The 12,887-nt window shown below is 43.7% G+C and overlaps 1 protein-coding gene across 2 annotated transcripts in view; it reads left to right on the forward strand.

The window, feature by feature from the left end:
- Positions 1 to 12,887, forward strand: part of LOC126354014 (ATP-dependent translocase ABCB1-like) — a 212,921-nt gene that overhangs the window by 60,629 nt on the left and 139,405 nt on the right. For both annotated transcript variants that reach the window (XM_050003333.1, XM_050003332.1), the window contains exon 4: positions 4,425 to 4,823. In XM_050003333.1, the coding sequence (XP_049859290.1) occupies positions 4,425 to 4,823 (399 nt within the window). The remainder of the gene's footprint in view (positions 1 to 4,424; positions 4,824 to 12,887) is intronic.

The raw sequence follows: 12,887 nt of genomic DNA on the forward strand, positions 1-12,887 counted from the left end.
ATTCAGCAGGATGACGATGAAGAATACACGCTTCCAATGTGCGTTCACCGCGATGTCGCCAAACACGGATGCAATAATCATGATGCTGTAAACAGAACCTAGATTCATCCGAAAAATGGACGTTATGCCATTCTTGCTCCCAGTTCGTCGTTGAGTACACCATCGCAGGCGCTCCTGTCTGTAATGCAACGTCAAGGATAACCACGGCCATTGTCTCCGAGCTGATAGTCCACGCTGCTGCAAACGTCGTAGACCTGTTCGTGCAGACTGTTGTTGTCTTGCAAACATCCCCATCTGTTGACGATCGAGACGTGGCTGCACGATCCGTTACAGCCATGCGGATAAGATGCCTGTCATCTAGACTGTTAGTGATACGAGGCCGTTGGGATCTAGCATGGCGTTCCGTATTACCCTCCTGAACCCACTGATTCCATGTTCTGCTTACAGTCTTTGGATCTCGACCAACGCGAGGAGCAACGTCGCGATACGATAACCCGCAATCGCGTTAGTCTACAATCAGACCTTCATCAAAGTCGGAAACGTGATGGTACGCATTTTTCCTCCTTACTCGAGGCATCACAACAACGTTTCACCAGGCAACGCCGGTGAACTGCTGTTTGTGTATGAGAAATTGGTTGGAAACTTTCCTCAAGTCAGTACGTTGTATGAATGCTCTGAAAAACTAATCATTTGAATATCACAGCATCTTCTTCGTGTCTGTAGCATGTCATATTCGTGATGTAGCAATTTTAATGGCCGGTAGTGTAGTATGAAAATTACACGGATATTAAAATTGTTAAGGAGCTTGAATAAATGCAAAAGTAGTAGAAAAATAACAAAAGCTAGGAAGATTACTTTTAAATACCAGCTTTAGGTATAATATTAAGACGATAATTTTTACTTCAGATCTTTCTTATCACAACCGAATACAACAAAATTTTGTGTCCATCGCGTTTCGCCTGTATTACTTGCAAGGTAGGTTCAGTGTCAAATATCCTTCAGTTGAATCGCATATACTGCACACTTATAAGTAAGAACGAAAACCTGAATAAACAACACAGCAAACACAGTGTGAAAGGTACAGCAGGGTGATGGCTGGGCGCATGTGGTGGCATCTCCGTTAGCAGCGTTCTTTATGAACAAGTGAGCGTATTGCTACTGACGGTCTCGTCTAGGAGCTAGACGTGCGGGAATAATCGCCGACCGGTTTAAACAACTTCCTCTCAATCTCACGGCGGATTAAACCTTTCTCAGACCTGATAACACACTCTTATTCAGAAAAAGCAGAACACTTCGAACGACTAGAGATAGGAGGTTCATATTCACATGATATGTACTTTATTATGTTCTGCAGGAATGATTAGCATTTGAAACATATCAGCCCGCGGATTCAAGGTCAACATCGATATCGCGGCGCAACAGAATCCATCGGTATGATGTGCCCGCCGGTCTCACTGCCGCTAATAACCGATGGTAATGGATCAGTGTGACTTGAGCAGAAGTGCAGGATGCCTCGCAGACGCACGTGCGAACCGTACCGTCAAATCAGTGAGTTTGAAACAGGGTACATTATCGGGATGAGAGAATGTGATGCAACCATCCGAGAAATTGTTGCTAGTGTAGGGCGAAGTGTTTCGGCAATGCAGTGGGAATGTGCAGAATGGTTCACGGAAATACTAGACCACCCGCTGAGAAGATCGACACCTCATCCGAATGTCATTGTAGGACAGATCTGCGTCGTTCTCTGCTCTGGCGCAACAGTGGAATAACGTCACACATCTTACCGTATCAGGGATGACAGTCCGTCGCCATTTATTACGGCGTGGGTTATGTGTGCGTCGTCCACTTCTCTGCCTACCTTCAACGAATGTACAGAAAAATGCTAGATGGCAATTGTGCATGAAGCGACGTCACTGGGGACAGGAATGCACCAGATAGTGTTTTAGGGCGATTCCAGGTTCTCTTTGCTTAACAATGATGACCGCATTTTGGTTCGCTGCAGACAGGGTGGTGGTGGTGGGGGGGGGGGGGGGGGGGGGGCAGCATCACAGTGACTGCATCATGTCAACTCAGGCCTTATAGTGTGGGGTGCTGTTGGATACAACCGTAAATCAAAGTTGGTGTGTGTCCAGGGCACTGTGACCACTATGACGTACGTGAATTACATCCTGCTACCTGTAGCAGTACCCTTTCTGTACAGTGCACCAGACGCCATTTTTCCGTAATACAATGCACAACCACATGTTGCTACAAGAACACGTCCGTTCTCGGTGTCACAGAATGTCAGCCTTTTGCCTTGGCCAGATCAATGGACTTGTCGCCAATCGAAAATATGTGTGGTGGGTACAATGCTTTGACCCAGTGCCAACTACCACAGATGAATTTTGGAACCAGGTGAATGCAGCATGGGTAGCCATCCTTGACGACATTCGAGTCTTATACGACTCGATGCCATCACGTATGGAACAAATGTCAGGGTTGTAATGATCCCGACAGGAGGGAAAAGAAGTATGGATGTATAGGATACTGAAGATAAATTACGATTTTTCAGTAAATTAAACTCAAATTAGTCGATTTCGTATGGGTGCAATTATGATGCAATGTTTTTCAATATTATTAATATATAATATTTCCATCCAAAAGAGATTGCAAAAGCAATGTACATTTATTTAAACTGTTTTAACACGAATGTTTCATTAGGAACTGTTATGTTTTGCTCACATAGGCTTATTCAGATTGTCAACATATGTGACCACGAAATTACTCGTTATAAAATTTGGCCAGAAAAACCTGATTATTCACTACACTTAGCATGAAAAACTAGTAAGTTTAATAATACTTTTGTACTGCATACTCACGTAATTTACAGATTTGCACTTTTTAACTCCAATATTATGCAAATGAAAAAGGTCATATTCAACACTTTGTATTGCAGCTATTTCACTTGGTTGACACTTGTGATTATTTGTAAAAAGCACCATTTATGATTTTAATCTGAACACTTGAGCACCAGCATCATTCATAACTATTTCATGTAAATAATTCAAAAAATGTTCAAATGTGTGTGAAATCTTATGTGACTTAACTGCTAAGGTCATCAGTCCCTAAGCTTACACACTACTTAACCGAAATCATCCTAAGGACAAACTCACACACACACACACACACACACACACACACACACCCAAATATGCCCGAGGGAGGACTCGAACTTCCGCCGGGACCAGCAGCACAGTCCATGACTGCAGCGCCTATACCGCTCGGCTAATCCCGCGAGGCGTAAATAATTCATTTAATAACAATTTAATTGACTCTAAAAAAAGAGATAATTTGTTGCTCTCTTTGGAAGGTTATAAATACGAGCAATGTCAAAGATCGCGAGGCAGTTGGCTCAGCGTAGTTGTGAAAGTCACGTAGGTCAGTGTTTTTAGTGCCGGCTAATTCCATTGTATGTAAACATGTGTGGATCGCAGAACCAAAGAGGTTGATGCACAAGATTTAACTGTGTTGTCAGAGACGCGATGTAAACTTTACGTGGTTTTTTTAAAGAGGAATAAAAACGTGTGACGATTATTATAAAACTACTAGATGTCTCCAGACTTACTTTTTTTTTAAATCCGGACCTCTTATAAATATATAATACTTTAGACAACAAAAGGGTAGAGCCATATACTTTATCTTTGAAACAGTATTATTCAGCGTTGTGACGACCACCCTGCGAACATCTTTGAAATGTTCTGATGAGAAGTTATATTCTCCTAAAGCATGTGACATTCAATTTACTAATATAAAACTGAATTTTCATCATATTAAGGTTCAAACGGTTCAAACGGCTATGAGCACTATGGGACTTAACTTCTGAGGTCATCAGTGCCCTAGAACATAGAACTACTTAAACCTAAGTAACCTAAGAACATCACACACATCCATGCCTGAGGCAGGATTCGAACCTGCAACCGTAGCGGTCGGGCGGTTGCAGACTGTAGTGCCTAGAACCGCTCGGCCACTCCGGCCGGCATCATATTAAGGCAGGGGGCCGTTATAGGGTCCATGTCTACAAAGCAACAGGACACATGATGAACCGATGTAAGAGAAGTGCTAATCATTTCTGCAGAACATACCAATGTACATGTCCTGTGAATATTAACGCCCTATCTCTAGTCGTCCAAAGCGTTCTGTGTTTTTTTTTTTTTTTTTTTTTTTTTTTTTTTTTTTTTTTTGTTTTTTTTTTTGGACATGAGTGTCTTTTGGAGACCCCTCGGTAAGAGCATTGTCTGCGGAAGGCAAGCTTCTGGGTTCGAGTCCCTGTCCGGCACACAGTTTTAATCTGCCAGGGAGTTTCGTAACAGCACCAACTCCACAGCTGAACTGAAGTCTCTGAAACCGACCCGTTTTTCACTGGCGCGCCTCTCCCCTGTGCACAGTTCCGCTTCTCGACTGCATTTGAGCGTCTCCTGATGCTGGTCGCCGTGCTGTCGACGGTGGTGTCGGCGGCGTGCCAGCCGCTCAACACGCTCTTCTTTGGCACCCTGACGGGCGTCATGGTGGAGTACGCGGCGCAGATGAACGAGGTGGTGGCGAACGCGCTCGGCGACTACGTCCAGGGCCGCTGCGCCCCGGAAGACACCGTCAATGACGTCGTGCTGCGCGCAATGTTCGACCCCAACGAGGTCATCGCCAGCGGCCAGACCCGGCAAAGTGCGAGCGTGGAGTTCCTCGACGGCATTCGGCAGTACTCGGTGCGCGTCGCCAGTCTCGGTGGCATCATGTTCGTCGCCACCTACATCTCCATCACGCTCTTCAACTACGTCGCCACCAGACAGGTACGCATGCAGCACATGTATTTCAGGGTTCGGCTGTATTCGTACTGAACATAACTAACGACAGAAGGGGAGTTCAATAATTCTACATCTACGTCTACATCTACGCAACGGTGTGTGGCGGAGGGCACTTTACGTGCCACTGTCATTACCTCCCTTTCCTGTCCCAGTCGCGTATGGCTCGCGGGAAGAACGACTGCCGGAAAGCCTCCGTGCGCGCTAGAATCTCTCTAATTTTACAATCGTGATCTCCTAGGGAGGTACAAGTAGGGGGAGCAATGTGTTCGATACCTCATCCAGAAACGCACCCACTCGAAAGCTGGACACCGAGCTACACCGCGTTGCAGAGCGCCTCTCTTGCACAGTCTGCCACTTGAGTTTGCTAAACATCTCCGTAACGCTATCATGCTTACCAAATAACCCTGTGACGAAACGCACCGCTCTTCTTTGGATCCTCTCTATGTCCTCTGTCAAACCCGACCTGGTACGGATCCCACACAGATGAGCAACATTTAAGTATAGGTCGAACGAGTGTTTTGTAAGCCACCTCCTTTGTTGATGGAGTAAATTTTCTAAGGACTCTCCCAATGAATCTCAACCTGCCACCTCCCTTACCAACAATTCATTTTATATGATCGTTCCACTTCAAATCGTTCCGTACCCATTCTCCAAGCTATTTTACAGAAGTAACTGCTACCAGTGTTTGTTCTGCTATCATATAATCATACAATAAAGGATCCTTCTTTCTATGCATTCGCAATACATTACATTTGTGTATGTTAAGAGTCAGTTGCCACTCCCTGCACCAAGTGCCTATCAGCTGCAGATCTTCCCGCATTTCGGTGCAATTTTCTAATGCTACAACTTCTCTGTATACCACAGCATCATCCGCCAAAAGCCACATGGAACTTCCGACGCTGTCTACTAGGTCATTTATACAGGGTGTTACAAAAAGGTACGGCCAAACTTTCAGGAAACATTCCACACACACAAAGAAAGAAAATATGTTATGTGGACATGTGTCCGGAAACGCTTACTTTCCATGTTAGAGCTCATTTTATTACTTCTCTTCAAATCACATTAGTCATGGAATGGAAACACTTTGTTACAGGAAATGTTTAAAATGTCCTCCGTTAGCGAGGATACATGCATCCACCCTCCGTCGCATGGAATCCCTGATGCGCTGATGCAGCCCTGGAGAATGGCGTATTGTATCACAGCCGTCCACAATACGAGCACGAAGAGTCTCTACATTCGGTACCGGGGTTGCGTAGACAAGAGCTTTCAAATGCCCCCATAAATGAAAGTCAAGAGGGTTGAGGTCAGGAGAGCGTGGAGGCCATGGGATTGGTCCGCCTCTACCAATCCATCGGTCAGCGAATCTGTTGTTGAGAAGCGCACGAACACTTCGACTGAAATGTGCAGGAGCTCCATTGTGCATGAACCACATGTTGTGTCGTACGTGTAAAGGCACTTCTAGCAACACGGGTAGAGTATCCCGTATGAAAGCATGATAACGTGCTCCATTGAGCGAAGGTGGAAGAACATGGGGCCCAATCAAGACATCACCAACAATGCCTACCCAAACGTTCATAGAAAACCTGTCGCATTCAACCCAATCACCGAAGTCAACATTACCTTCCTTCAATTGGGCCAACTGGCGGTGAATCGAGGAAGTACAGTACATTCTGACGAAACTAAAATAAGCTCTAACATGGAAGTTAAACGTTTTCGGACACATGCCCACATAACATCTTTTTCTTTATTTGTGTTTGAGGAATGTTTCCTGAAAGTTTGGCTGTACCTTTTTGTAACAGTTTGTATATAATGTGAAAAGCAATGGTCCCGTAACACTCCCCTGTGGCACGCCGGAGGTTACTTTAACGTCTGTAGACGTCTCTCCATTGAGAACAACATGTTGTCTTCTGTTTGCTAAAAACTCTTCAATCCAGACACACAGTTGGTCTGATATTCCAAAGCCTCTTACTTTGTTTATCAGGCGACAGTGCGGAACTGTATCGAATAATTGATGCAACATTTTTTTTTCTGAAAGCAGGTTAGTTTCATTCAGGATTCCAATGCACCTACTAGTCCCCATTCATTTGTCGACAAAACTCTATTTTTCAACATAATCTCCATTCAATGCGACGCCCTTGCGCCACCTTACTGGAAGGAACTGTATGTCCGCGTCGGAACCAAAGTCGTGCTGCGTCCAGATGAACAGCGACACATTTGACCGTGACCCGCCGATCACCTCAGATGAGGGTGTCCGCACGTTTCAACATTGTAGGCGTCACAGCTGTGCGCGGCCGGCCGGCACACGGGAGTTTGGACAGATTTGCGAGACCTTGTTGCGATGACGACAGACGCCTCGTCCAGTTACTGCTTTTGTTCACTTCCAAGTCTCTGTAGACATTCTGCAAGCGCCTGTGAATATTTATGATGCTCTGGTTTCCCGCTAAAAGAAATTCAGTAACAGCTCTCTGCTTGAATTGCACCTCCGTTAGAGACACACTTTTGAAGGCTGCTTATAGCGCCGTCGCCTATCAGAACTTCGTGCAATTATATGGGCTGAAGCAAGAATATTATACGATGTCCCACAGCAAATTTCACTTTTTTCTAATTTCTTTCTTCTTTTTCTTTCTTTTGCTGCTGCATTTAACCCGCATTGTGCCCAGGGTCGCAGGGTTAAGTACAGAAGTGGCATTGGTAACGTTAAGGGGTGGCCAAATGCCCATCCTGCCGCCACCACATACCCCTCAGGACGGAATTAGTGTACCCCAGCTGTCTGCGTCTAGTGTATATCGTGAAATAGGGTGAATGTGTTTCAAATGTCTGCGAGTCGTGTACTTAATGTGGGACGAGCCCGGTATTCACCTAGGATGATGTGGAAAACCGCCTAAAACCACATCTAGGCTGGCCGGCACACCGGCCGTCGTCGTAAATCCGCCGGGCGGATTCGATCCCGGGGCCGGCGCTCCTACCCGAGTCCAGGAAGCAGCGCGTTAGCCCTCTCGGCTACCTTGGCGGGTACCGGTTACCCTGGCGGGTACTCAAATTCCACTTTTTTTCTCAACATAATTGTTGTTGTTGTTGTCTTCAGTCCTGAGACTGGTTTGATGCAGCTCTCCATGCTACTCTATCCTGTGCAATCTGCTTCATCTCCCAGTACCTACTGCAACCTACATCCTTCTGAATCTGCTTAGTGTATTCATCTCTTGGTCTCCCTCTACGATTTTTACCCTCCACGCTGCCCTCCAATGCTAAATTTGTGATCCCTTGATGCCTCAAAATATGTCCTACCAACGGATCCCTTCTTCTAGTCAAGTTGTGCCACAAACTTCTCTTCTCCCCAATCCTATTCAATACCTCCTCATTAGTTACGTGATCTACCCATCTAATCTTCAGCATTCTTCTGTAGCACCACATTTCGAAAGCTTCTATTCTCTTCTTGTTGAAACTAGTTATCGTCCATGTTTCACTTCCATACATGGCTACACTCCAAACAAATACTTTCATAAACGACTTCCTGATACATAAATCTATATTCGATGTTAACAAATTTCTCTTCTTGAGAAACGCTTTCCTTGCCATTGCCAGTCAACATTTTATATCCTCTCTACTTCGACCATCATCAGTTATTTTACTTCCTAAATAGCAAAACTCCTTTACTACTTTAAGTGTCTCATTTCCTAATCTAATTCCCTCTGCATCACCCGACTTAATTCGACTACATTCCATTATCCTCGTTTTGCTTTTGTTGATGTTCATCTTATATCCTCCTTTCAAGACACTGTCCACTCCGTTCAACTGCTCTTCCAAGTCCTTTGCCGTCTCTGACAGAATTACAATGTCATCGGGGAACCTCAAAGTTTTTATTTCTTCTCCATGAATTTTAATACCTACTCAAAATTTTTCTTTTGTTTCCTTTACTGCTTGCTCAATATACAGATTGAATAACATCGGGGAGAGGCTACAACCCTGTCTCACTCCTTTCCCAACCACTGCTTCCCTTTCATGCCCCTCGACTCTTATGACTGCCATCTGGTTTCTGTACAAATTGTAAATAGCCTTTCGCTCCCTGTATTTTACCCCTGCCACCTTCAGAATTTGAAAGAGAGTGGTCCAGTCAACATTGTCAAAAGCTTTCTCTAAGTCTACATATGCTAGAAACGTAGGTTTGCCTTTTCTTAATCTTTCTTCTAAGATAAGTCGTAAGGTCAGTATTGCCTCACGTGCTCCAACATTTCGACGGAATCCAAACTGATCCTCCCCGAGGTCCGCATCTACAAGTTTTTACATTCGTCTGTAAAGAATTCGCGTTAGTATTTTGCAGCTGTGACTTATTAAACTGATAGTTCGGTAATTTTCACATCTGTCAGCACCTGCTTTCTTTGGGATTGGAATTATTATATTCTTCTTGAAGTCTGAGGGTATTTCACCTGTCTCATACATCTTGCTCACCAGCTGGTAGAGTTTTGTCATGACTGGCTCTCCCAAGGCCGTCAGTAGTTCTAATGGAATGTTGTCTACTCCGGGGGCCTTGTTTCGACTCAGGTCTTTCAGTGCTCTGTCAAACTCTTCACGCAGTATCTTACCTCCCATTTCGTCTTCATCTACATCCTCTTCCATTTCCATAATATTGTCCTCAAGTACATCGCCCTTGTATAAACCTTCTATATACTCCTTCCACCTTTCTGCATTCCCTTCTTTGCTTAGAACTGGATTGCCATCTGAGCTCTTGATATTCTCTCCAAAGGTCTCTTTAATTTTCCTGTAGGCAGTATCTATCTTACCCCTAGTGAGATAAGCTTCTACATCCTTACATTTGTACTCTAGCCATCCCTGCTTAGCCATTTTGCACTTCCTGTCGATCTCATTTTTGATACGTTTGTATTCCTTTTTGCCTGCTTCATTTACTGCATTTTTATATTTTCACCTTTCATCAATTAAATTCAATATTTCTTCTGTTACCCAAGGATTTCTAGCAACCCTCGCCTTTTTACCTACTTTATCCTCTGCTGCCTTCACTACTTCATCCCTCAGAGCTACCCATTCTTCTACAACTGTGTTTCTTTCCCCCATTGCTGCCAATTGTTCCCTTATGCTCTCCTTGAAACTCTGTACAACCTCTGGTTCTTTCAGCTTATCCCATGTCCTTAAATTCCCACCTTTTTGCAGTTTCTTCAGTTTTAACCTACAGGTCATAACCAATAGATTGTGGTCAGAGTCCACATCTGCCCTGGAAATGTCCTAGAATTTAAAACCTGATTCCTAAATCTCTGTCTTACCATTATATAATCTATCTGATACCTTTTAGTATCTCCAGGATTCTTCCATGTATACAACCTTCTTTTATGATTCTTGAACCAAGTGTTAGCTATGATTAAGTTATGCTCTGTGCAAAATTCTACCAGACGACTTCCTCTTTCATTTCTTAGCCCCAATCCATATTCAACTACTATGTTTCCTTCTCTCCCTTGTCCTACTGACGAATTCCAGTCACCCATGACTATTAAATTTTCGTCTCCCTTCATTAAATGAATAATTTCTTTTACCTCATCATACATTTCATCAATTTCTTCATCATCTGCAGAGCTAGTTGGCATATAAACTTGTACTACTGTCGTAGGCATGGGCTTTGAGTCTATCTTGGCCACAATAATGCGTTCACTATGCTGTTTGTAGTAGCTTACCCGCATTCCTATTTTCCTATTCATTATTAAACCTACTCCTGCATTACCCCTACTTGATTTTGTATTTATAACCCTGTATTCACCTGACCAAAAGTCTTGTTCCTCCTGCCATCGAACTTCACTAATTCCCACTATATCTAACTTTAACCTATTCATTTCCCTTTTTAAATTTTCTAACCTACCTGCCCGATTAAGGGATCTGACATTCCACGCTCCGATCCGTAGAATGCCAGTTTTCTTTCTTCTGATAACGACGTCCTCCTGAGTAGTCCCCGCCCGGAGATCCGAATGGGGGACTATTTTACCTCCGGAATATTTTACCCAAGAGGACGTCATCATCATTTAATCATACAGTAAAGCTGCATGTCCTCGCGATAAATTACGGCTGTAGTTTCCCCTTCCTATCAGCCGTTCGCAGTACCAGCACAGCTAGGCCGTTTTGGTTAATGTTGCAAGGCCAGATCAGTCAATCATCCACACTGTTGCCCCTGCAACTACTGAAAAGGCTGCTGCCCCTCTTCAGGAACCACATGTTTGTCTGGCCTCTCAACAGATACCCCTCCGTTGTGGTTGCACCTACGGTACGGCCATCTGTATCGCTGAGGCACGCAAGCCTCCCCACCAACGGCAAGGTCCATGGTTCATGGGGGGGAAATTATCTTAGGAAAAATATGCGCATTACTTATTGAACAACCCTTGTATTTTATATCATTAATACTAGAAAATACATAATAATCTAGCAAGGGATCGGTTGAATGAGATGAGTGCAAATGGGCAGCCGATTACACAGACATTATCTGACATAGGGAATTTCCTCGTCGGCTGATTAAATATGTTACAGGGTGGTGGGATACTTCTGGCTAACGCTGTAAGCCAGGATACGGGGATTGAGTGCTTGGTCACAGGTGCCATATAATCGTATGATTGATGTTAATAGTTTTTAGAGTAGTTAGAGATTTGGCGCCGTACTTGCACGAACTATGCAAAACTGTAACTGTGTTACCTTTAATTATCTTCGAACGTGGTTGAATAGTTCACATCGTAGGGGACATGACGGCGTGAGTTGCGTGATGTATTACGTGAGGGTTTTCAGTGCGATTGTAATGAACTGACCTATGATAAATAAATTAGTGATCACGTTATGATTTGTATTTAATCTATTCTGCGAAGCTGTGTTATATCTTTCCTCACGTCTGGTTAAAATTGTAAGAAATTACAAACGACTTCTTCTAATTAGTCTGAGTTAGTCAGGACACGTTAAAGATTAGCAAAAAAATCGTTTATATGTAGGGGATTACACTTCAGAAGTTCAGCCGCTGGTTGTGTGGGTTCCCTCGGAGGTAATAATTACAGTTTGTAACCCTCATGTTCGAAGTAGTTCGGATGGTGGACAGAACTATTCCCGAAGCAGATGGAAGATCGACTGATGAAGAGAATCGCCACAATATTGTATTTTATCTGTCTTTGCCCATAGTTTACTATTACTTTTGGGAGAATTTCGAAAATCTTGCGCCATTTTACATTGTAGAACGCTTTTTCTAGGTCGACGAATGCATCACTGTGTCTCGATTTTTCTTCAGCCTTGTTTCCATTATCAAGCGCAATGTGAGAACTTCCTCTCTAGTGCCTTTACCTTTCATACAGCTAAACTCATTGTTATCTAGCATATCCTCAATTTTCTTTTCCACTCTTCTGTATATTATTCGTTTCAGCAGCTTTTATGCATTAGCTGTTGTTTGTACGATAGTTCGCGCACTTTATTTGCCCTCAGTATCGTCGGAAGAGCCTGGATAATATTTTTCCGAAAGTGTGATGGTACGTCCTCAGTCTCATAGACTCTGTACTCTAATCTGAACAGTGGGTTGGTTGCCACTTCCCCAATGACTTTACGAATTCAGTAGAAATGTTTTCAGTGCCTTCCGCTTGATTTGATGGCCAGTTACACAAAGCTCTGTTTAACAATGGGTCTCATATTTACTCGCATGTCTTCTTATGTCACGTCATCAGACAAGTTCTCCCCCACATTGAGGCCGTCAGTGCACTCTTTTCCATCTACCGCCTTTTTGTATGCACTTAACACCGGCATTACCACTGCACTCTGAAGCTCGATGAACCTGCTTTTAAGTTTGCAGACGGTGAAGATTATTTTGACTTTTCCATATCATGAATCTGAACTTCCAACGACCATCTCTGTTTCGATTCCAACAGGTTTTCTCTGCTGCTGCTGTCGCAGTAGCTTCCCTGATGTTCCTATTTATTTCATTCCTGATTATACTTTTGTAATCCTTTTGTACCTCCTTCTTTTTTCGATCATTTAAAATGTTCCTTCTGTTAACCAAGGTTTTTGTAGTTTCCTTCGATGTATCTGTGT

Source organism: Schistocerca gregaria, chromosome 3 (assembly GCF_023897955.1).
Source record: "Schistocerca gregaria isolate iqSchGreg1 chromosome 3, iqSchGreg1.2, whole genome shotgun sequence".
Lineage (NCBI taxonomy): Eukaryota > Metazoa > Arthropoda > Insecta > Orthoptera > Acrididae > Schistocerca > Schistocerca gregaria.